Source organism: Cibotium barometz, chromosome 19, assembly GCF_041138505.1.
Source record: "Cibotium barometz isolate CiBa-2024 chromosome 19, ASM4113850v1, whole genome shotgun sequence".
Lineage (NCBI taxonomy): Eukaryota > Viridiplantae > Streptophyta > Polypodiopsida > Cyatheales > Cibotiaceae > Cibotium > Cibotium barometz.
In genome coordinates this window covers 51540339-51566415 of record NC_141064.1, presented here as the reverse complement: position 1 = coordinate 51566415, position 26077 = coordinate 51540339, and the positions used below count along the sequence as shown (strand labels likewise).

Below are 26077 nucleotides of genomic sequence, written 5' to 3'. Positions count from 1 at the left end.
CCGACGGAAGGGACTGATGGGTTCGAGGAGACTGTAGCCCCTTTCAGGTATATGTGGTCTCCCACCACTCCAGACCCTCTATGCCAGAGAATGGCGCGATGAGCTTCTCTTTCCCCTTGAGCGCAACCCCCAGAACAGAGTGGGACCCAGAGTCGGTGGCCGCTACCATTCAAGATCAGGCAGTCGAGCTATCGCATCATCTATAGGATCTCCGCATCACCGACAGGATCTCCACATCACTGACGTTCTTACTCATCTATGGCCTCTGACCAGGATGGAGCTTGGTGGATCACCCCACAGAGACCAGGGAGAGGAGATGGTGACCTCCAGCCTGGAGGTGCTGCTTTTTGTGTTCATGCGTACCTCTATCGCAATACCTCTCCCCCCTTCTTACAGATATCTCCATTGTGATTGATGGAGCACGGAGTATGCATACTCTCGCGCTCGGGCAGAGTGGCAATACATGGAGGGCAGGATCCATGCCCACTTGGTGCGACTTCGCACCAGGACAGATTACGACTATTCCCCGTCTAAGCCCGCACCCAAGACTCTTCGAGTGGAGCACAACTCCGATCGTTCCGCCTCACACAGAGATTGATATGAGGATTGTCTCATGGAACATTCAAGGCTTAGGGGAGCCTCAGTGCTTTCAGGGACGAGGCGTCCTTAGAGGAGAGCTGTAGCGAGCTATGGTGGGGGGACCTATCGACATTCTTTTCCTCCAGGAGTACCATCTTACTAAGGGGCATACCCGCCGTTGCGGGAAGATTCTACCAGGCACTTTTTGGTCTCCATCCTTCGGCCCTTCAAGGATGCAGGGATGAGTATGTCTCTCTGTCAGTGAGCAGCTTCTGCCATCTGTGACAGGATCGGGAGTCCTAGTTCCAGGACGTGCTCAGTGGGTTACCATTCTAATTGGGGAGGATAGTGTTGGCTTCCTCAACATTTATGCCCCGAATGCTGCTGCAGGTAGAGCTATCTTTTGGAGCACTGTCCGACAGGCCCTGCACCAGGCTGATTTTTGGTGCATGGGCGGTGACTTCAACATGATAGAGGCAATAGAGGACAGACTTGGAGGTGGCATGGCCACAGTTCACTTGAATGTGGATGCGCTGCGGCGAGCTTTCCGGCGCCAGATGGTGGTTGGCTTGCCAGATATTGGCAGCAGGCAAGGACGCTGTAGTTCTTGCATTCGTGGTAAGTAGCATAGGAAGAAGGCTTCCAGGCGGGCTTCGAAACCTTTGGAATTGGCACACATTGACTTGTGTGGACCTATGCAGACTGCATCCTTGGGAGGTTCTTTGTACTTTATGATGCTGCTTGATGATTGTTTCAAATTCACATGGGTTTATTTCCTTTCACAGAAGGACCAAGCTTTTGCTTGGTTCAAGTAGTGGCATGTGATGGTGGAGAAAGAGTCTAGCTTGTAAGTGAAGACTCTTCGGGCTGACAAAGGAGGATGTTTAACGTAAGAACAAGACTGTGGTGGAGATGGCGAGGATGATGTTGGAGCATCGTGATCTTCCTTGTCCGCTTTGGGGAGAGGCTGTGGCTACGGCAATCCATATCCTCAACCGTTCTCCGACGACTTCAGTATCGAACATGACTCCCTTTGAGGCATATTTTGGCAGGAAACCTGATGTCTCCCATTTCTGTGTGTTTGGGAGCGATGCATATGTTCACATTCCAAAGAAGCAAAGGGGGAAGCTCGACTCAAAGTCCCAAAAGCTTGTCTTTGTGGGTTATAACTCTCTTTCCAAGGGATACAAGTTGTATGATCTAGAGAGGAACGAGGTTGTTGTCAGCAGGGATGTGGTCTTTGATGAGCATGTTCGGTTTCCACTGTTGATGAGCCGCCACTTCTAGGAGACCCAGAAGATTCTGATGATTCTTAGTCGATCGTTCCAGCTGGACAACCTCAGTCAATTGAGGAGGTTGAGCCCGCAGTAGGAGATGAGTCCCCGCAGTAGCAGGAGGCTCCGCGTTCTGTTCGAGTACCCAGGTGGTTGGTGGACACCCTTCGGGAGTCAGGTGTCATGGAGCTTTCCTCCGAATGGACCACAGAGGACGGACCTCGAAGATCGCACAAAGTTCATGATAAAAGTCATTCAACGGAGCTTTTACAGGTAAACTATGCTTTGATGTCTCGTATCATGTGGGACAAAGAGCCCACTTCCATCAAGGAAGCCCTTGCACAGGATACTCGGCTAAGTCATCCTTCAGCTGCTATTGGCTACTTGGTACTTCCGTTGCCCCATTGGCCCCCTCCTTGGAAGTCTTCCCCTTGGCACCTGTGAGCATGATCTCATTGAAGGCAATGTGAAGACCACCTTCCATGGTCCCAATGGTGAAGAAAGAAAGAAACAAGAAGCCCATCCGCGCCCAGGCATTTGCCCCTGGGTAATGCCTTTACTGCCTCTACCAGCTCCTCTGAAGTGAAAGGGGTCAATAAGAAAGACCGAAGGGGGGGGGGAACCACCTCTCTCGTGTGCCTCCAGACTCTCTCCCGTGCATCCATCACTTGGGGGGATAATGGGACACCAATGAGAAGAGATTTGAAGAAATCCGTGGCGATGGCTCTCACATGTGGGGGATCAAAAACAATAGCTCCATCCTGGCCACGTAGCCTGCGAATACTGTCTCCCCTCATGTGGGGGCCAGCTATCTCAAAGAAGTCTCCAATAACTCTGTCACCGGCTTGAGCCCAGAATGAAGCCCTGGCATGGTATCTATACTCCACCCTCCTCTCCTCAATGGACCGAATCTTTGTGCAAGTGGCAAAGATCTGATCCGCCTATCCGATTGAGAGAAGCTAAGACTCCCAAGGCTACGCTCAAACTCTGGAAGATACTAAGGGTCCCGTCCCCTAAGAATCAATATCATCTCCTCCCATGCAGAATACTCCGCTCCTGACTAATACGAGACATCAGAGCATAGTTCACCTGGATAGGCTCCTCTGACTGACGAACGCAAGAATTGGAATGTTCCTGCCTACTGTTGCCAACATCCACCATCTGGTCTCGGAAAGCTTGTTGCAGCGTATCATGCAAGTGGTCATGATGAAATTGCCACACATCACCTAACTAAGAACCTGTAAGAGAGTGCTGAGAGTTTGTAGATCCCATTCTCCACTCCACCTTCCCATACAACCTGGCCTGTTGCTTGGTCTCAGAGAGCAACAAAATGCTCCTCAAACTCCACCCGTACACCAGTCTTGCAAACCTCATAAACTGACAACAGATGAAAACCAAGAGATGGGACAAAAAGAACATGGGATGAATGCTTCCCCCCTCTGCCATCGGGAACGATCTCTAACCTGCCCTCACTATGAATAGGGATAGTGGACTCGTCACCAATCAGGATGAGACCTGCCTGCCTTCGAAGATCCTGTAATAACTCCTGGGAAGGAGTCGTGTGCGTGGAAGCACCACTGTCTAGAATCTAGTCCCGAGTGTCCTTAAGCGGTGAGTCCAACCGCCTCCCTGCTCGAAGAAGATGAAACGCCGATGTCCATAATCTCCAAGTGCACAAAAGCCAGTGTCTTCACAGTTACTGCTAAGGAATCTGCACCCTGCTTGGTGCTCCGCTTAGGACATTTTCTCCAATAATGGCCTTTCTCACCACAATTGTTACAGGTCCTCTTTGCCTTCAAGGCGTCATGATCCACGTCGGGCTCTTGCTTGGAAGACTTCTCCTGTGAAGACTTCCCCTTGCCCTTATTGCGGCCTTGCGACCGCTAGCCAGTCAAGGCCTCAGAACCTCCGCCCTGTGGAGGGTTCGTAAAACACTCTTCCTGGTCCAAGACCATTGGCACAAGCTCCTCCCATGTGATGGTGCTGAGCCTGCCCTGGTGATCAAAGAGGAGTAGAAAGCTGAGTACTGAGAGGTCAGATGAGACAACAAAGTGATGGCCATGTCCTCTGAAGATATCTCCTTCCCAGTTCGAAGAACCTCCTGCTGACGAGCTTGTAACTTGTTGATGTGCTCCCGCATCGTTGAAGACTTTGTAGGATCCATCACCCACATCTGCACTTCCAAGGAGATGCGCTTCATGGGTGATACCCTATTATACAGAGAAGCCAAATGTTGCCAAATCTCTCTGGCCAGCGTCATATATGGTTAATCACCTATGGTGTGCAATTTAGGAAGATGAAAGAACACACGAGCATTGACACCATTCCACAACTGTGCCTGAGCCTCCCGTTCTTTCCTAGTAGAGGGTAACGACTCCCCGTCCTCCAACTCCGGCCATGGAACACCAACGATAATGAAATCAGCCAAGTCGTAAGACTCCATCATTACCTTCCATATGCCATAGTTGGTCCCGTCCAACTGTCGATCCACGGGGAATGTGAAGAGAGTAGGGATCTTCACATGCTTCTCAGCCATCTCAAGCAAGTCAACCATCTCGGGGGGGTTACTTTGGTCTTGTGAAGGGAGCGTGGGTGGGAAAAAAAATTAAGAAAAGACTGCAACTAATATGCAAGGTGGCTGTCCAACGATGATAGCCGCCTTCTACTCAATCTCCAAGTCCCGAACAGCCCAAGAAATCTCCAATCAGCACCAAAAAACCAATAGTCCCACAAGCTCTTCAAATCTCCAGCAAGCTCCAAGGTCTTCAAGAAACGATCCCGCAAGCTCTCCAAGCTTCAAGCCACCTGGGGCTCTGATACCATGGCGGAATACGTAGCGGATATGAGACAAACTGCTGAGAGCACAACGTAGCACGACACCAACAATGAAGATGAGCAAACGCAAGAGAGAACCACCAGCCTAGAAAACGTTGAACTGTGTGTGGAAGAGCAAACGCAAAAGAGAGAGAGAGTGAAGTTGTATGAACTCGGCACTATATACAAGATCTAGTACAATACCCAATACTATAACATGCAGTGGAAGTATTCGTAATTTGAGGATCCTGTCACACAAATGCTCACACCGTCTCTGTATCCTGAGTTTCGCGAGTTTAGCAATCCACTTTAAGACTTCAAACTTTAAGAGATTTGAGAGATGGGAACTGTACACCATATGGGGTCTCGAATTACGAACTGAAGGGCCCCCTATCCTATTATCGGAATAGTATTTGCTTTATTACTTTGAAGAGACTGACGGTGGGCTGATGATGAGCCAAACGCAAGATCTCTGAGGACCAAGAGTCGGGCTGAACTGCACATGGCTGTAGAAGCACCAATGATGACCAATCTCGAGCCTATGCACTCTTCCCAATGGATGTAGGAAGGCTGCAAATCTGAAGCTGAGAGAAGGGGCTGATTGGGACTGTTCTAGACTATGTATGAATGCTAAGTTTTACCTTCACCAAGTGGTAGTAGCAAAACGATGCATATGAGGGTGCTGAAAACTGTATGAATACTGAAAACGCAAGGGGTACTGAAGGCTGATTGCTGTAGATGCTGCGTTTTACTGTATGGAGGCTGAATTGCTCAAGCATTGATGCTCCTAGATGCTGATGAGGAAAACGCTGAAGGCTGATGTGCTGAATTCTGCAATCGCTTATGCTCCTTGTGTTGAAGGCTCCAAGCGTTGAGTGCTTCAAGGCTGATCATGATATGAATGAATAAATGGACTACATGCTCAGCTATTTATATGGACAAGGGATGCTGGTCGACTGGCTACAGAGCTGGCCGACTCCATTTGTCTTGGTAAAAATATATAAATGATGTAAAAATGCCCAATAAATGCTATAAATTATGGGAATAATACTAGATAAATTCTGATGAATGCAAGATGATATCTAAAGGCTTCTGCAATGGTCTAGATGTAGTGGATGAATGCTATGCATTATGCAAAGTGCTTTCTAATGCAAACCCTAAGGCTTCTACTGACTCTACATGCATGAATCTGGGCCTTTTCTCGGGCATATATCGGCCAAGTAGAACGTTTGATCCGAAACTTCTTGTGGGCCAAAAGTGATGGGAGGCCAGCCAGGGCCAAGGTGGCATGGAGAGTGATCATTCAGCCACGTAGCAAAGGGAGGCTTGGCCTTATCAATCCAGCTATACACAGCCGTGCCCTACTGGGCAAGTTGATTGTCAAAGGACTCCTATCCGGTGGTGCGCCTTGGAAGGATTTCCTCTTGGCCCGGATTTCAACCAGCACTCCGAGCCTTGGAGGCCCGTGGTTGCAAAGTACTAGATGGATCTTCACAAAGATGCGAGCCCATGGTTTTAGTCCTACCTTTGAGGACAGATTCGCAGCCAATCGGGATCATCTCAAGCCAGCCCTCAGGCATATTGTTCTAGCGGCCTCAAAGGAGCAGTTGTCACGTGCATCCCGCACTTGGATGCCACGTAGACATTTCTGTACAAAAGGTGCAGGACCTGGGATGGTGAACTGGTCCCATGTGAGCCCAGTCCGGACGAGTCAGCCAGGGATCCATCTCAGTCGTCCGAGGTCAGGTGTGCATTGTCCTGCACATGAGTCCAAGGTCAGGTGTGCACTGTCCTGCACATGAAGCAGTGCCAGTCCGCGTTGTGAGTCTCCCTCTGGAATGATGTCAGATGTTCTGTGTATCTGGTTTGCAACTGGATGCCAGACCTCTGTAGGCATGTAGGTTTGCATGTAGAGATGGGGCCAGCCCATAGGGCTACCCCAGTGCGAAGATTTGCACTTGCACTCTTAGTGTGGGCATGGGGGAGGTATAGAACCACCCCCAAGGGCCCAGGAGGGCCCAAGTTGTGCCCACCAGCCATGACATGGGCTGGAAGGGCTGTCGGCCAGCTCTAGAGCTTCTCGACAGGCAGCCGACAGGGATAAAAGCCCTATCCAGCAGGTCGGCCAGGTGTAGGGGCAGTCCCACACCCATGCGCAGATGCCCAGCAGCCTGGTGCTGTCCCAGAAAGCATGCGCAGAATGGCCAGCATTTATTAAAGTGTGAAAGCATTTTATTGAATAAGACCCAGTCGTGGAGCTTCATGAAGCTGGCCGACTGGATGCTGAAGGGAGTATAAATACTCCAGCCAATAATCATTGAAGTCATCTCATAATTCACCAAGTGCTCCAAGCAAACAAGGGCCAGGACAGCCAAGAAGTTGCTAACGCAAAGGGGTGAAGGACTGAAGGTCAAGGGCAGGATTTTCCAGCCAAGAAAAGGTCAAGTTTCTGTATTTGTTTTCAGATTTACATCATTCTAATAAAGCAAATACACCATCCGTGGTGGGGGCCCTACAGAGGGTAATTGGGACCCAATACTGTGTCCTCTCCATCTCCCCCTTCTCTCTCTATTTTCTGCACATCGTCTTTCAGTTTGTGCGTTAATTCCGTCGCGAAAAGAGTGCTGATTTCTGAGTTTTGAAGTACCGATCCTTCTCCAAAGCTTCCGCATATTACAGTGGTATCAGAGCTCACTTCAAGGACAAAGATTCAGCAAAGAAAACTAGAAAATTTTTTCGCTCGTGTGGTTGGTTTTTAGACGCCGGTGGACTACCCCTTTTGGAGTGACTCCTGTCCCTCGAAGGACGGTTGGTTTTTAGCCTCCGGAAGCCTCCGGAAGTCTCCCACACAGATAGTGGATGGTCAGATTGCGTTCCGGAAAGGAATTGCATTTTCCCACTATGGCGAGTTTCGGCGACAAGACAGAACCAGAACCATGGGACCAGAGTGCACCAGGCAGCCCAGCTAGGGCACCCGGCTTGAGTGTCACAGACATGTTCCAGCAGATGATGCGAGCAATCGCAGACCAGACAACCAAGTTGGATGAGCAGAAGGCGCGGATTTTGGCTCTGGAGGAGCGTTCTCGCTCTCCAACGTCGCGTTTTCCATCTCCTCCTCCCTCTCCTTCCGTATCCCAGATACCAGATCCTCGTCACAGGGACCCTCTCACGGGGTCACAGCCGCAGCCAAGCTCCTTGCTTGAGATGCAGATGCGTGCATTGGAGATTCGACAACGAGAAGACGATGCCATGCGACGAGTGGAACACGAGCGTTACCTCAGAGCTTTGGACGCCAGATTGACACCGGCGGCGCCCTCGAATCATTTTCCCGAGAAAATGAATTTCAGTAAGTATAATGGTAAACTCGATCCCACTACTCTGTATTCATGGTTACATCAATTTGAAGCTTACTTTGCCGCAGTTAGGAAAACAGATATTGACAAAGTGATCTTAGCTGGTTGGTACTTGGAAGGTGAGGCCATTCCTTGGTGGACTCAGTGGGCTCATGCCCACACCAGAGCAGGTATGGCAGCTTATGTGTGGGACGAGTTCGTCCGCGACCTTAAGTAGCGGTTTCTACCGCCCCACTACCTTGAGCGACTCGAAGACGAGTTCAGGGGAGCGCGTCAGAACGCGCAACCAGTCCTTCAGTTTGCCAATAAAATTTCGACCTTGTGTCTGCAATTAGGCTTATCTGATTCGGACAAGAAAGGGCAGTTTTTGTATGGCCTGGACACGCAAATCCAATGGGAGGTGCGTATGTTTAGGCCAGCCACCTTTGAGGACGCACTCTCGCTTGCGCAGAGTGCAAAAATGAAACACAATGGTGGCAAGCCCAAGACTTCCCAGCCGACTTCTCCCAAGGCTAACGCCTCGGGGGGCAAAAGCCAGAACCAGACGGGGTCTTCCCCAGGACAGAGCCCGGGAGCCTCTGGCTCCAAGAACTCGAACAATGCGTCTAAGCTTACTCCAGACCAGAAAGCGGAGGCAGGCAAGACAGGTGGCAAGTTGAGTGCTGAGGAGCTTGCTCAGTACAGGAAGGAGGGTAGATGTTTCTTTTGTCACACAAAAGGACATACTTCTCGAGATTGTCCGAAGAAGCCTCCAAAGGCCGCCGCCGCCGCAACCTCCACAACTTCCGTGCTGAGCACAGCTCCCACACAGACCCCAGCGGCTACCCCTAGTTCTTCAACCCCCGGTGCTTCAGTTGGAGCAATTATTAGCCGGGAGCTCGAAGATAAGCAGAAGGGCGCCCATGACCAGGAGTATGAGCGCAACGAATTGCTCAAGTCCTTTGGCTACATAGGTGGCCAGAGAGTCGTTGTCTTGTTTGACAGTGGCAGCACGGAGGATGTGATCACGGAAGAGGCCGCTAGGCGTGCCCGTTTCGAGCTGACTCCGGTGGACAAACAAGTTGAGGGTTTTAGCACAGGTATGACAACGAGCGTCAAGTATGAAGCTCTAGGTGCTAAGTTAGTGATTCAGGGCATAGAGTTTGTGCGTGACTTTATGGTTGCCCCTCTAGTAGGAGCAGACATAATTTTGGGTATCCAGTGGTTTCACAAGTTTCTTCCTGATGTCAAGTGGGACAAGCACACGTTCCAAATCGATCGGAATGTGTCAAACACCCCGGTGACCATTAAGTGTGAGCCAGGTATTCCAAACTTTCCGCTCATAAGCCACTTGCAGGCTAAGCGAGCAGTCAGGAAAGGCGCACAGTGTGCGATGATTTACATCCAGACAGCCCCGACGGTGGCCAGTGCTTCCGAGAAGTACTCGGTTCTCCATGAAAAGTTCCAGAAGATTTTTCTTCGAGACAGTCTCCCTCCCCAGCTCCCCCCGTCCACACCGGAGGATCACAAGATTGACCTCCTCCCAGGCTCAGAACCCCCGAGCAAGTTTCCGTATCGCCTTTCTAAGGCAATGGAATCGGAGTTGGACCGCCAACTCCAAGAATTGTTGCAAGCTGGCTTCATCCGCCCCAGCGTGTCGCCATTTGCAACACCGATCTTATTTGTCAAGAAGAAAGATGGGTCTTCTCGGTTGTGTGTCGATTATCGTGCACTCAACAAGCTGACTATCAAGAGCAGATTCCCGATGCCTCGAATTGACTATATTCTCGAGAGGCTGAATGGAGCTAAGGTGTTCTCCAAACTGGATTTAAAGAGTGGGTACCACCAGGTACGGATTGTAGAGGGGGACATCCCCAAGACAGCCTTCCGTACAGAACGGGCCGACTATGAATTTGTGGTTATGCCATTTGGATTGACGAACGCCCCAGCTACATTTAACCGCATCATGATGCGTATTTCCGGGAGTTGATTGGAGTGTGTGTGTTCATATTTCTGGACGACATACTCATATTTTCAGCTACAGTTGAGCAGCATGACATTGATGTGGAGAAAGTCCTTAAGTTGCTGGAAAGCAACGAGCTCTATGTCAATGAAAAGAAGTCAGAATTTTATCTGTTCCAGGTACATTACTTGGGATATATAATCAGTGCCGAAGGCATTCGACTTGATCCGGCTAAAGTGGCCGAGATTGTTAACTGGGAAGTACCTCAGACTGCTTATGACATTAGATCATTTGTGGGTATATGCCAGGCATATTCCACCCACGTTGACAAGTTTTCTGATCTCTCGGCAGACCTCACCGATCTGCTAAAGGGAGTGAAAACAAGGAGGCAAAAGATTCGAATGACTCCACGAGCGTTGGAGGCATTCCAGAACCTCAAGGTGGCTTTGTCAGAAGCGCCTTGTTTAGCCCTTGCCTCGTGGGACGAACCATTTCAGGTGATCACCGATGCGAGTAACATCGCAATTGGAGGTGTATTGCAACAGAATGGTCATCCAGTAGCTTACATGTCTCGTAAGTTACTGCCCGCCGAAAAGAACTACTCAGTCTATGATCGTGAACTCCTAGCAGTTATACATGCCATTTTCTGATACGCGATGGTTGGCTTTTCTACAAAGGCCGACTATGTGTCATGAAATCATTCCGGGCAGCTCTTCTCCATGATGCCCATGACGCCATTAACAGGTGGTCATAGGGGCATGAATTCGACTTTGGAGAAATTAGAACGGCAATACTATTGGCCAAAGATGAGACGTGATGTGTTTACATATGTACAACGCTGTGACATTTGTCAAAAGGTGAAAGCTCCTCGTGGAAAGAAGATAGGGTTGTTACAGCCTTTGCCAATTCCTGAGGGTCCTTTCCAGGACATTTCGATGGACTTTGTCACAAATCTGCCTCCCAGTCCGAGTAAGCGTAATACACAGTGTTTAACTATTGTTGATAGGTTCAGCAAATTTGTTATGCTTATTCCTTGCAGGGCCAATGTGACCGCCGAGGATGTTGCCCAACTATTCATTCGGCATTGGTACCCGATTGGCGGGATTCCTAGAACCATAGTGTCAGACCGAGATGCCAAGTTTACCCGTCATTTTTGGAGGGCATTGTTTGATAATCTTGGTACTACGTTGAATTTTTCTAGTGCATTCCACCCACAGACAGATGGCCAGACAGAGATATACAACCAGTTGGCCTTTGATGTGCTGAAGTGTTATGTCCACGATCAGCAAGGTAAGTGGGAATCGTTTTTGCCTTTAGTTCAAGCTGTTTTGAATGACTCTTTTTCTTCAGCTATTGGCAGGACTCCATATGAGGCAGCGTTTGGAAGGCCTTTCCAGTCGTTGTTAACCAGGACTTCGTCTTCAGTACCGGAGGCGAACAGAGTGACGGAGTCTTACCAGGAGATCCTAGAGTCCGTTAAAGACAGATTGGCTAAAGCGCAAGAGACCTACACTCGACAGGCCAATAAAGACCGAAGGGATATGATGTTTTCGGAAGGGGATTGGGTGTATCTTCGGATTATGAAGCAAAGATTGAAGCAAGTGGGCAAGCGATGCCCAAAGTTGTCTTTCAGGAGCTTCGGACCATTTCCCATCCGGAAAAAGATTAATGAGGTGTCTATGCAGTTAAAGCTACCTCCGAGTTGGACTATGCACGATGTATTTCATGTCAGTTGGTTAAAGCCATATGTAGGTCCACCCCCTTCAGAGGTCAAAGACGAAGCGGAACCAGACATTATTGATGAAGCAGAAGTAATGGTTCCAGAACAGATCCTTCTGCACCGTTTCAAGCATGGCTCAGGCCGAAGACTACGACAGTTTCTCACGAAGTTTCAGGACCGAGGAACTCATGAAGCGGTATGGCTCGACAAAGAATTTTTTGAAGACTATCCGGCATTATTGACGGATTATTTGGAGGCTATGCAGCTTCCGTCAAGTTAAGCAGAAGGGGATGTCACGTGCATCCCGCACTTGGATGCCACGTAGACATTTCTGTACAGAAGGTGCGGGACCTGGGATGGTGAACTAGTCCCATGTGAGCCCAGTCCGGGACGAGTCAGCCGGGGATCCATCTCAGTCGTCCGAGGTCAAGTGTGCATTGTCCTGCACATGAGTCCAAGGTCAGGTGTGCACTGTCCTGCACATGAAGCAGTGCCAGTCCGCGCTGTGAGTCTCCCTCTGGAATGATGTCGGATGTTCTGTGTATCTGGTTTGCAACTGGATGCCAGACCTCTGTAGGCATGTAGGTTTGCATGTAGAGATGGGGCCAGCCCATAGGGCTACCCCAGTGCGAAGATTTGCACTTGCACTCTTAGTGTGGGCATGGGGGAGGTATAGAACCACCCCCAAGGGGCCAAGAGGGCCCAAGTTGTGCCCACCAGCCATGACATGGGCTGGAAGGGCTGTCGGCCTGCTCTAGAGCTTCTGGACAGGCAGCCGACAGGGATAAAAGCCCTATCCAGCAGGTCGGCCAGGTGTAGGGGCAGTCCCACACCCATGCGCAGATGCCCAGCAGCCTGGTGCTGTCCCAGAAAGCATGCGCAGAATGGCCAGCATTTATTAAAGTGTGAAAGCATTTTATTGAATAAGACCCAGTCGTGGAGCTTCATGAAGCTGGCCGACTGGATGCTGAAGGGAGTATAAATACTCCAGCCAATAATCATTGAAGTCATCTCATAATTCACCAAGTGCTCCAAGCAAACAAGGGCCAGGACAGCCAAGAAGTTGCTAACGCAAAGGGGTGAAGGACTGAAGGTCAAGGGCAGGATTTTCCAGCCAAGAAAAGGTCAAGTTTCTGTATTTGTTTTCAGATTTACATCATTCTAATAAAGCAAATACACCATCCGTGGTGGGGGCCCTACAGAGGGTAATTGGGACCCAATACTGTGTCCTCTCCATCTCCCCCTTCTCTCTCTATTTTCTGCACATCGTCTTTCAGTTTGTGCGTTAATTCCGTCGCGAAAAGAGTGCTGATTTCTGAGTTTTGAAGTACCGATCCTTCTCCAAAGCTTCCGCATATTACAGCAGCTTCGACAGCCTTTGATCTATAACCCCCTGATCCATTTACCCAGTGGCCACATGCCAGGGGCCCAACCACACATATCTTGGGGCACCTTCAGCATGAGACCAGCCACGTCTCTCGGAGATTGGATTGCACATAGGCAGTTACCTTAGGCGGAGCAGGAGAGAGGCCTCGCAAGGATCCGGGGTAGAAACAGGCTCAGCATCGACATCAACTCAGCTATTCCTCAGGAGTGGCTGACTCCTATTCCAAACCCGACCCCCCTAGTGTGGCTAGGCATGTTCACCAGACACGATATCCTCGTGGCGGTCCATGGAGCAGATGAGGATCTGCTCACTTTTTTTATTGGATCCCATGGCAAACTAGAGAGATCTAAGCACCCCTTGGAGGATTTCAGAGGCTGCACCTTGTAGAGGGTGAGGGTGATTGGTTTTCGGGCACACATGGCACATAGATTCAGCACCGGCCAAGGTGGTCAAGGAGAGACCTTGGCGGCTATGGATTTGGGAGTGCCGACCTCTCACACGGTTGCAGTTCACTGGAAGGTGTTTGGTGACCTCGCTCATGCCAGCGATGGGAGATTTGCAGTAGCATAGCAGCCTGGCACATCTCGCGTGCTAGATGTAGCGAGGCCATCAAGGGTACCCACACTCTGCCAGCTAAGACCATCAGGAGCATATGGCTCAATATCATTCACACCCTCCGCGGTCAGTGGGGGAAGCTACAGGGAGGTTCTAACCGCATGCGGACGCGGTGGGAAGCCTTCTTGAGACTTTGGAGGCCTGGTCCTTTCCTCAAAGATAGAGGCGGTGACCCCATTTGGCATTACAAACCACCTGTATGGTTGTTTCCCCCCCCGCCGTATGAGATAGCCTTCTCCTCACAGAGCGGCCAGCCAAAGGAGAAGCATCTCTTCTCCTTTGATCATTTGTCTCCCGCCCTTATATGAGGTGTCATGTGCATGATAAATGCCATGGACATTTTCAGGGGCTAAATCCAGAAGAGGCAACCAGATAAAGAGTACAAACCAGATAGAGTTAGGATTTTGAGCACAAGATGCAGAAGAGGACAAGTGAGGACTCAGAGCAAGGCCTAGAGGGCATGAAGAAGGTGTCCTGACAGTGCGTTAGAGGCAAACACAGGCTGTCGGCTGCTCACATAACTGGTCGGCTGAACCAGATGACAAGGGCAGCAGCAGGCGCATCATGATCAAGGAGGAGATCCAGTCGGGGCAGCGCTGGGGAGCATTTAATGCATTTATGACAGGCCGACCAGCAGTCGGCCAGTATACCAAGTGTCCAAGAACCATATAAATAGCCAAGTGTGCTCATGGTTTTAGCCATTCAGTCCTTTAGGGATTAAGTCCCTTATAGTCCAAGTAGGGACCAGAATGTTGGTGTTTATCACCCTTTTGTGAAGATAGCCTAGGGCTGTAGCAGAGTACCCTTTTTGTACTATATGAATATACTGAATTTCCAGCATATCTCTCTCTCTCTCTCTCTCTACTCTCTCTCTATATCTGCGTTTTGCATCAGATGGTTTTCCAAGAGTGTTTAGGGTTGAAAGTAGACTCCCAGAGCTTCTGCGTGTTACATTGGTATCAGAGCATCAGGCTCAGCAAAGCTAAACACTGACTCAGTCCCATATGATGGTGTACACGTCCAAGGTACAGGAAAGTACACCGATACGAAGCCCAAGGCAAGGAGCACAGAACCGGGAAGAACTCCCAGGAGGTTTGTTGGTGGTATTCCACAAAGCCAAAGGGGATGGCAGTCCTCTGAGCCAGATAGGTTCACGGGCAACGGTCCCAAGGGAGGTTTATCCTCTAAGGGTGATGTGAGAGTGCCGGACTCATTTCTCAGGAATGAAGACCAAGACAGTGTTCAGAGTTAGGGCACGAACGGATTGTGGACTTGATGGAACCAGATGCATAGATCTTAGTCGGTGACAGAGTAGTTTGGAGAACAGGCCGGGTTTTCAGAGAAAAGGAGTTGCCAGGGATGGATGGATGACAGAGGGACTTTGGGAAAAGATTTGGGATGATGACAGTCATCCAAGAGCAGGTTGGAATCCCGTCATCAAGTTTAGCAGAGGGGGATGTCATGTGCATGATAAATGCCATGGACATTTTCAGGGGCTAAATCCGGAAGAGGCAGCCAAATAAAGAGTACGAACCAGATAGAGTTAGGATTTTGAGCACAAGATGCAGAAGAGGACAAGTGAGGACTCAGAGCAAGGCCTAGAGGGCATGAAGAAGGTGTCCTTACAGTCCGTTAGAGGCAAACACAGGCTGTCGGCTGCTCACAGAACTGGTCGGCTGAACCAGAGGATAGGAGAAGCAGCAGGCGCATCATGATCAAGGAGGAGATCCAGTCGGGGCAGCGCTGGGGAGCATTTAATGCATTTATGACTGGGTGGCCGACCAACAGTCGGCCAGTATACCAAGTGTCCAAGAACCATATAAATAGCCAAGTGTGCTCATGGTTTTAGCCATTCAGTCCTTTAGGGATTGAGTCCCTTAGGGTCCAAGTAGGGACCAGAATTTTGGTGTTTATCACCCTTTTATGAAGACAGCCTAGGGCTGTAGCAGAGTACCCTTTTTTTACTATATGAATATACTGAATTTCCAGCATATCTCTCTCTCTCTACTCTCTCTCTATATCTGCGTTCTGCATCAAATGGTTTTCCAAGAGTGTTTAGAGCTGAAAGTAGACTCCCAGAGCTTCCGCATGTTACATGAGGTGAGGCTGTATTTAGCCCGTCATGGTTGTACTTAGCCCTTTGCGGCTATTTTTTCTTTAACTAATTGAAGGATCTTTTTCCCAGGAAAAAAAAAACCCATCAATACAAGTTAACTGAAGAGAGATTATGCAACATACTAACTCATGGGTGCAATCCAGGCATCCCCAGATCCACGAGCTTCTCATGTGTGACATGTGAGAGCTTAAGACCGTAGTAATCACAACCTTAGTCTACACTTAACTGCACTTAATGATGTTTAAGAGACAAACAGATAGACAAGTATGTGTCAATGCAATGCAGCTATATTAAATGAATGAATGATGTTACAATGAAGATCCAAATGGATCTGTAAGACTGAATATGCTGCCTATATGCTGTATATGCGGGCTGAACTGCTGATTATGATGCTGAATGCTGTCCTGAGGATGAAACGCAGATCTGATGGGCTGATGATGATGCGTTTGCTGAGGACGAATGCTGATGAAGATGCGTTTACTGATGATGATGCTGAGAGTGATGCGTTAACTTATCTGCTGAGATGAGGGCTGAAACGCTGAATACTTGACTGCCTTGAATACTTGATGATGAACTGCTTGATCTCCTGACGGTGAGCTGTTTCCCAATGTTGAGATGACTCCCCAATGATGAGATGATTGAATGAATGGCCAAGCCCATGTATATATAGTGACCTGAAGCTGCTGGTCGGCCTACTCCTGCTGGTCGGATCTGTAATAAAGCCACGACTGCTATATATGCTGCGTTTTCATGCTTATGAGCTGGTCGGGTGGCTGCTATAGCAAACCGACTGCATGGTTAGGCTTTTCTCAAGGCTGTCCACGCTTCAATGCTACTAATGATGTCTACATGCTGATGTCATGCTATTGATGTACTAGAGATGGCCTTTTAATGCTCCTACTGGTGCCATACCCTGCTACATGATGCTAAATGATGCCATGTCACTGTACACCTGACTGGTGTGCACGTGACATTCCCCGCTGCTAAACTGTTGCTGGGTGGATACCTGGCAACCTTCGACTCGTCGTCTGCGATCCTTCTCCTCCGAACCACTGCCCCCTTCTGTCTTCTGCTGGGACTGAGGCCGTCTGCAGGAGTAAAAATCCTTGAGCCAAGACGCTATGTACTGTGGGAACTGAATGGCAACTACCTGAGTCACCCCTGACCTGTTCCTGGAAACCTTTCACCTACCATCTCCGTCGTACCTGAAGCTCTGAACCTCCTGAGGCGAATGTTGGAGCAAACTTCCGTCTTCTGTGGAAGAGAAACTCCATGCTGCCAGTTGAAGCCAAAACTTATGTGCTCCTTTGATGATGGATGTCCTTCTTCCCTGAGAGTTCATGGGTAACATGTATGCAGGACTGACTGCTAAGATGACTGCTAGGATGACTGCTATGCAAACCATGTGCAACCCTATATGCTGTGCAAGAATGCAGATGGATGGGTTACTAATGCAGACCTAAGGGAAAATCCTTATGGGTGGCTTGCAAAATTTTCAGAACTGGGTTTAACTGTGCGGAAGCGATAAAAATGATGACTGACTGAATGACTGCTGGAATGAACATGCTCTAAGGCTGGTTACCCTGTAACGCTCTGATACCAATGTGACATGTGAGAGCTTAAGACCGTAGTAATCACAACCTTAGTCTACACTTAACTGCACTTAATGATGTTTAAGAGACAAACAGATAGACAAGTATGTGTCAATGCAATGCAGCTATATTAAATGAATGAATGATGTTACAATGAAGATCCAAATGGATCTGTAAGACTGAATATGCTGCCTATATGCTGTATATGCGGGCTGAACTGCTGATTATGATGCTGAATGCTGTCCTGAGGATGAAACGCAGATCTGATGGGCTGATGATGATGCGTTTGCTGAGGACGAATGCTGATGAAGATGCGTTTACTGATGATGATGCTGAGAGTGATGCGTTAACTTATCTGCTGAGATGAGGGCTGAAACGCTGAATACTTGACTGCCTTGAATACTTGATGATGAACTGCTTGATCTCCTGACGGTGAGCTGTTTCCCAATGTTGAGATGACTCCCCAATGATGAGATGATTGAATGAATGGCCAAGCCCATGTATATATAGTGACCTGAAGCTGCTGGTCGGCCTACTCCTGCTGGTCGGATCTGTAATAAAGCCACGACTGCTATATATGCTGCGTTTTCATGCTTATGAGCTGGTCAGGTGGCTGCTATAGCAAACCATGGCATTTGGCTCTCCAAGATCCATCAAATGTCCATGGCATTATGTATTGCATTTGGTTCTCAAAGATCCATCAAATGCCTAATTCGCTTCTATGCAGCCAGGATCTCGTAGATACAGCTAGCATACATATACATGGGAAGCTTAACCATAAACATTCCATGGCTACATGTAGTGTCCAATGTTGGTCATGTCCACCCGACCATTCCCGGCTAGTTCAGGTGTGAACCTAGCTTACTCACGAGCACTTTTTCCCTATGGATGGACACAGGTTTTTTCCCCGTGTGAACACACTCTTGTGTGTTGGGCACTTAGCTCTAGGCTTTTTAGTACTCCCATATTGTACTTTCATTTTTATCATCGAGTACATCTTTTCCAACAGTCACATTTCTATGTGCTTGAGCTTGTGTGTGTGTGTGTGTGTGTGTGTGTGTGTGTGTGCAAGCTAGCTGCCCTCCTACCCAACACTGGTATTAGAGAGGGTTAGGGTTTCCTCCGGCTGCCGTCTGGTTAGGGTTTCCTCTGGCTGCCCTATGCTCCTGCTTCAGCCTATTATATAGGCAAGGTACAATAGAGAGAGCCAAGCTCTTGCTTACATCACATGTGAGGTCAAAAGGTAGATCCCCACCGAATACTCAATGACCACCAATTATCCTAAGGCTAGTTCTCATGCTTTAGTCTTTTTTCCACTATCCAAAGACTATTTCTCATGATTGAGACCACGTACAAGCCAATGAGAAGGACCATATTCCAACACCCTTCCGTGGTCCGAACATGGAAAAGTCTACAAGAAAGAAATATTCTACTACCCTCCCATGAACTAAACATGGGGGTCTACATAACAAAAAGATCAAAAAGGACTAGGATGACTAATGTCCCCCTTCAGACTAGGCTATAGGATGTGAGTCTTACATCTTCTCTACACAAGACATGGCTAAAACATGATCCGGTCTTGCCTAGTTTCCCAAGCCTTGACTAACACAATCCAAGAGCTTGGCTACATAGAAGAAAGCGTATCGTGAGGATATGTTGAGACTAGTTTATAAATGCACTAGTTCAACTTACATCATAATTTTCTGAAGGGGACTACAAAAGAGGCTTTCAAAGAGCCCAATCAGAATCATTCACAATATTAGTGGAGACCATGTTGGTCTCATGATGGTGGGTTTCTTCTATCACGTTTGCTTCATGCTTCTTTTTGAAGCAATACTTCTCGTTATGGCCCTTGAGACCACAATAGCTACATGTCATCTTCAACCTACATGCTATTTCAATATGCCTAGACTTACCACAAAAGGAGCATGATTGCTTATCTTGAGTGGATTGATTTGTCTTTGAATTTGATCCTTTGACATGTCTTTGTCTTTGATCCTTTGACATAGAGGGCATCATCTTGATAGATTGCATTTGGAGTAGATGTCCTTCTCCCTTCTTTAAAGATGGAGGATTGAACCTTCTTGAGAGAAATCAGGTAGATTCTTGAGAGTTGTCACTAGGTGCCCATAGCTTGGTGGTAAGCTCTTCAATATCACATGATGTCCTCTTTAATGACTTCTCCTTCACCTGCAAGTTGAGCCAACAAACTTTTCATTTTGTTAAGATGAGTTGAAAAAGACATCAGGCTCCATGGAGAGACCAAAAAATTCTATCATGAGAGACATTAGAGTCCCTTTCCCTTTTGCTCCAAATAGTTCTTTGAGAGTTTCCCATGCTTGATTGGAGGTCTCACAAGCACCAATGTGGTGGATGTGATCATCTTCCATGCTTAGCACGAGGATTGCTAGTGCCTTTTCATCTTTTGCTGTCCACAGACTTTTATCCTCCCCCCTTGGTGGGCATTTCTATTTTCCATTGACCACATTCCAAAAACCCTTCTTGATAAGAAGGAATTTGGCCTTCACTGACCAAGTAAAGAAGTTTGTGCCATTAAACTTGACCATGTCCTTCATTTCTCCCATGATTGGAGCCCCTTAGTGGAGAAATCCACTAGTGAATGTAGACGATAATGACATGATCTATGTAGAGAAAAAGGATGATAGCCATGTTGCTAATAACCACCTTGTGTGTTGTAGATCTCCCTGAGCAAGGCCTTGAAACAAGAGAGCTCTTCAAGCTCAAGTAGTGAATAAATCCATTGTTATTACTGAGCAATAGAGCTGATTACTCAAGAATCCCTTCACCATATAGGTGAAGAACTTCAAGGTATGAGGATGGCACCTTTCTTGGCTTCTTCTTGATGGACTTGCGCTTTGATCCGACTCCTTCTTCTCAGAGCTTGAGCTTTGCTTGATTGGTTGATTCCTCTCAGGAGGATGAAGCCTACTCGTAGGCGACCTCGACAGTAGGAGGAATTGAAAAATAAAGAACCTTGTGAGGGCGCATTAGTGGTATGACCATAACATTAGAGTTTCTATGTATGATTTGGGGGAAATCTTAATGCCAAGGCTAGAGCGCAGGGTACCCTTCAATTGCTGCTTCCAGCCGGTGTGCATTGATGCAAGGAACTCGTCTGTGGAAGGATTTGACAAAAGGTGCCGTGGTTAAGACGCTGGACATCCTCCACTGAAGCTGGGTACAGCTTCCATGAAAGTAGGTGAGCTAGGTGAGCTAGTCTAGGGATAAGGATTAGTACTAATCATGGTGTGATTAGTGAAAATTGAGCATGCCCTAGGATTTGTGCCTACTCCGATACCATGTTGGAAATGCAAGCGCCAAGAGTGGAATGAAAAGTGCAAGTTTAATGATCATCAAAAGCCTATTATATAGGCAAGCTACAGTAGAGAGAGCCAAGCTCTTGCTTACATCACATGTGAGGTCAAAAGGTAGATCCCCACCAAATACTCAATGACCACCAATTATCCGAAGGCTAGTTCTCATGCTTAGTCTTTTTTCCACTATCCAAAGATTATTTCTCATGATTGAGACCACGTACAAGCCACTGAGAAGGACCATATTCCAATAGCTCGGTTTGATGAGAGCTTGTTTGGCATCTACTCCTCTCCACCTAATGCATCTTCCGACTTTCTAGATGATCCATTCCCGGCCGATTTTAGTGATCTTATACCTCTTGCACGTCTAGCTCCTCCTCCTCCTCCACCTTGTCATGAGCATGAAGATGTCATGAACATTCTCAGAGACTCTCCAGCAGAGGTAACCAGAAAAAGACCATTAGAGCTAGGGATTTGGAGCACAAGATACAGACAATGTGGCTTGGAGCAAGGCCTGGAGGGCATGAAGAGGATGTCCTATCAGTGCGTTAGAAGAGAAGAAGGTTGTCGGCTGCTCACAGAGGTGGTCGGCTGAAGCAGAGGATAGGGTGGCTGCAAGCGCATCATAACAAGGGAAGAGATCCAGTCGAGCAGCGCTGAAGAGCATTTAATGCATATTTGACTAGCCAACCAGCAGTCGGCCAGTATACCAAGTGTCCAAGAACCCTATAAATAGCAAAGTGTGCTCATAGTTTGATTCATTCATTCCTTTATGGGGTGGATCATTAGGGTCCAAGTAGGGACTAGACTTTTGGGTGTTTACCACCTTTTCTTCAAGGCAGCCTAGGGCTGTGGACTGAGTACCTTTTTGTACCATAGTAATATACTAAATTTCCAGCATATCTCTCTCTCTCTACTCTCTCTTCATGTCTGCGTTTTGCATCAGCATGTTCTCAGTGGTGTTTAGGGCTAAAAGAAGAACCCCAGAGCTTCCGCGTGTTACATTGGTATCAGAGCATCAGGCTCAGCAAAGCTAAACACTGATTTAGTCCCATATGATGGTGTACAGGTCCAAGGTACAGGAAAGTACACGGATACGAAGCCCAAGGCAAGGAACACAGAATTGGGAAGAGTTCCTAGAAGGTTTGTTGGTGGTGTTCCACAGAGCCAGAGGGGATGGCAGTCCTGTGAGCCAGATAGGTTCTCGGGCAACAGTCCCAAGGGAGGATTATCCTCCAAGGGGTGATGTGAGAGTGCCAGACTCATTTCTCAGGAATGAAGACCAAGACAATGTTCAGAGTCAGGGCAAGAATGGATTGGGGAGGACTGGAGGGAACAGATGCATGAATATTATTCATAGTCAGAGTGGTTTTTCAGACCGGGCCGGGTTTTCAGTGAAAAGGGTTGCCAGAGTTGGTTGGATGACAGAGGGACTCCGGGAATAGAGTGGGATGATGATAGTCATCCAAGAACAGGTTGGAATCCCGTCATCAAGTTTAGCAGAGGGGGATGTCATGAGCATGAAGATGTCATGGACATTCTCAGAGACTCTCCAGCAGAGGTAACCAGAAAAAGACCATTAGAGCTAGGGATTTGGAGCACAAGATACAGAAGTGGACAATGTGGACTTGGAGCAAGGCTTGGAGGACATGAAGAGGATGTCCTGTCAGTGCGTTAGAAGAGAAGAAGGTTGTCGGCTGCTCACAGAGGTGGTCGGCTGAACCAGAGGACAGGGCGGCTGCAAGCGCATCATAACAAGGGAAGAGATCCAGTCGGGCAGCGCTGAAGAGCATTTAATGCATATTTGACTGGCCAACCAGCAGTCGGCCAGTATACCAAGTGTCCAAGAACCCTATAAATAGCAAAGTGTGCTCATAGTTTGATTCATTCATTCCTTTATGGGGTGGATCATTAGGGTCCAAAAAGGGACTAGACTTTTGGGTGTTTACCACCTTTTCTTCAAGGCAGCCTAGGGCTGTGGACTGAGTACCTTTTTGTACCATAGTAATATACTGAATTTCCAGCAGCTCTCTCTCTCTCTCTACTCTCTCTTCATGTCTGCGTTTTGCATCAGCATGTTCTCAGTGGTGTTTAGGGCTGAAAGAAGACCCCCAGAGCTTCCGCGTGTTACACACCTCTTGTTGCAACTCTGGTGCCAGCTCCTACATTATAACCACCAGTTCTTGTTGCACCACCTTCTGCAGCTCCCAGTCCCTCTATGAGTCCTGCTTTGACTGCGGGATTACCCCCACCAATGCTTACTTCATCACCTCTCCCAACAGCATCGGATGAGTCATCTACTGCAGCAGCTAGATCTTCTTCTTCTTCATGCTTTGAGAGGAAGGCTGGCCTACCTCGGTGGGTTCAGCAACTCTTTAGAGATTTTGGTCTCACTGATGCACAGGTCCACAACCAGATCTCTACCACCACCCCTGGACCTCGCCGCTCATCTTGGGCTTCCACATCTCATCACACAGTGAATTATGCTTTGCCAAAAATCATGTACCTTTTTGTACTATATGAATATACTTAAATACACAGCCATCTCTCTCTCTATTCTCTGTCTATGTTGATTGTTCTTGCGTCAAGTGTTCCTATGCCAGGGTAAGGGCTGAAAAAGACTACCTAGAGCTTCCACACTAGCCCAAAGCCATCACTGTAAGTTACACATTTAACATTGCTATGAAGTCCCCCTTGAGACCACACTAGCCCAAAGCCATCACTGTAAGTCACACATTTAACATCGCTATGAAGTCCCCCTTGAGACCACACTAGCCCAAAGCCATTGGCTTGTGTCCCAAAGTTGCCCAAAACAATTCCTCTTCCACCTCATGACAAAAGTCATGAACAAAACTCTAATAATATCTGACCAAGGAGCTTTCATCAACACTGAAAAGTTTTTATGGCCGTATTTACAGAGATGTAAGGAATACGCCGACAAGTAGCAAGCATAAAAACCACCTTAACTTTTCCACTGAACACAAGAGAAACTCAGTGATTCCTAGTGGCAAATTCAAGTATCATTTGTTAGGTATTTTTGAAGAATAATGCTTAACCTCTTGCATTCTCGCATCTTTCCAGTAAGCTCCTCAAGTTGCTTGCTCTGCCTATTGGGATCCTTGACCTTGTCGAGTTTCTGAAATCCATTTCTGCACAAGTTCCAGCTCTGTTATCATCATTTAAAATAAGCAATTTCAGTGGTATCTGTGGTAAAAGGTTCATAGTAACTATAATAAACTCACTATCTTACAGAGATTATCAGAACTCAATGTCACAATAAAAGCGGGAGACGAAAAAGGGGAAGGGGGTCACATTTTCAATCGAAAAGTAAAGTATGTAAGTTGCAATGTATTGCCATTGATTGAAAGAAAAATGAGTCAGTACACCAATGTTCCAGAAAACCATGCTGCTCATAGATATTGGCTGTGTATGGACATGCCAACCCGCTGGACATGACAGCTCAGCCCAAAATCAGAAGCCAGCTTTGAAGCTGATTAAAAAGAACTTCGTAATGTACTCTTAATTGGCAAGACAAATCTGGTTTCTGATTGGCAAGGCAAAACTGTTGATGGGGCAGTTCATGCTAAGATGCCAGTGATTACTTTTCAATCACACCATAAGACTGTTCCAGGGAGGCAAACCAAGAGTGAATTCATCTCTTAACTAAAATATCACCAAACCTCCCGAGCTCCTGTATTACAGATTCTATTGAGCTGTCATGTCTGGCTTAGAAACCGCATCCAAATAATAAAGAGCATCTGTATCAATCCTTTGGGATATGGCATTCAAGAAGCTTATTATCTCTCGACAATCATGTGGTTACACTGAAACAGTAAGCTGCATGCATACTTGATTGCTGAGCAATGGGGTCACAAATATAACCTTCCAAATATAAAGGTTCAACAGACTACCTGGTAAAAATGATAGAATTGACCATAAGCCATAAAGATGCTTAAAAACGTTGATAAACCCCAATGTGTTCTTGTGCGCAGTGCATGATCTTCAGCGTTTTCTCACTGTTTCCATGAACAGCATGATACACCAACAGGACACTTTGGCATTATCTCACTTGCTTCCCTAAGCCCGTATATGGTAAGATATAGGGAGGGGAGTGCATGTATAACATGTCCTGAATGATCTGCTTGGCATTGTCTCTCTTGCATTCCATTAGCCCATGTACAAGATGATATGCCAAGCGATATCTCTGGCATTGTTTCTCTTGCTGCCATGAGTTCATACACAGTATGTGATGTCTTCAAAGTGGCCTTCCAATGAGCCATGTGTACAGTATTGTCAGAAACTCGAGAGCATGTATGGCCTGCAACAGCTTGAGCGTGAGGGCATGTATGCATGGTGTGCAAAAAAATGTCTTTGGATTTGTGTCTGTGGCTTGCCGTGAGCTCTGTACGGCACAATTTGCAGACTGATGTATTTGGCATTGTGTGTTTCACATCGTGCATAGATATTTCACTGTGGATCTACCTGCCGAGTAATGTCCCCCAAAAGAAAAACAAAAAACTGATGTTCCAACAAGCGATTTCGAAACCCCTTTTAATAACGAGCAGGATCACTCGTTGCGATCGAAAGGAGCGGATTCGAGGCGAATTCTGATCCAAAAATTGCTGATGGAATGAAAGGGAAGGCAGAAATGAAGTGTAGGAAACATAATTCCTCTGAACTCAGCAAGGGAGGGAAGAGCGGAGGGCAGGGCGGCGCGCGGGAGGGGGGGGAGAGAGAGAGAGAGAAGAGAGAAAGGCTTACTGAAGGGCTCGGAAATGGTCCTGGAGCTGGTCGTCAATGTCCGCGACGCGAGGGGGCAGATCGAGCGACGGAGATGAGGAAGAGGAGGGCGCCATAGCCGCGAGCTCTGTTGAGATCTGGTGTGATGGAGAGGGCACCTGGTGAAAGCGCATGAAGCGCCCCGCGCTTTCGTTCATCAAAATTCTTAACGCCCCCACACCCAGAAGTACCTCGGCTACAAAGTGACCGGCAGGATTACGAAGCTACAACAAATGATGATGATGATGATGATGACATGGACCGTCAATGCTATTCTTTAGCCTTTTACATGGCCCCAACTTTAAAGTTGCTCTAGATTAATTAACAACAGGGCGAATGAATGCTTAGGACAGGCTGTACTTGATATAGTCAAGTTATGCATACCTATCTTAGCATCAAATTTTAGGAAACAATATTTTGTTTACCTTTTCTATGCTGTGTACTCCATTGATGATTGGAGATCTAGCTCTCTAGCACCAACTGCACATTCTCAGAGGATGGCTCTCTCTCTCTCTCTCTCTCTCTCTCTCTCTCTCTCTCTCTCAAAATGGCATGAGCACCTTCGCACCCT

At 47.7% G+C, this 26077-nt stretch overlaps 1 protein-coding gene across 2 annotated transcripts in view; it reads right to left on the bottom strand.

The window, feature by feature from the left end:
• Positions 1 to 25724, bottom strand: part of LOC147628719 (putative plant SNARE 13) — an 88465-nt gene extending 62741 nt beyond the window's left edge. The window contains exons 1-2 of one of the 2 annotated variants that reach the window (XM_086813957.1): positions 25489 to 25724; positions 23784 to 23876 (exon numbers count right to left, since the gene is read on the bottom strand). In XM_086813957.1, coding sequence (XP_086670083.1) covers positions 23784 to 23876; positions 25489 to 25664 — 269 coding nt within the window. In that variant the 5' untranslated portion in view covers positions 25665 to 25724. Of the gene's footprint in view, positions 1 to 23783; positions 23894 to 25488 lie in introns of both variants that reach the window. The other variant, XM_086813958.1, reaches the window with a different exon arrangement.
• Between the last annotated feature and the right edge of the window lie 353 nt (positions 25725 to 26077).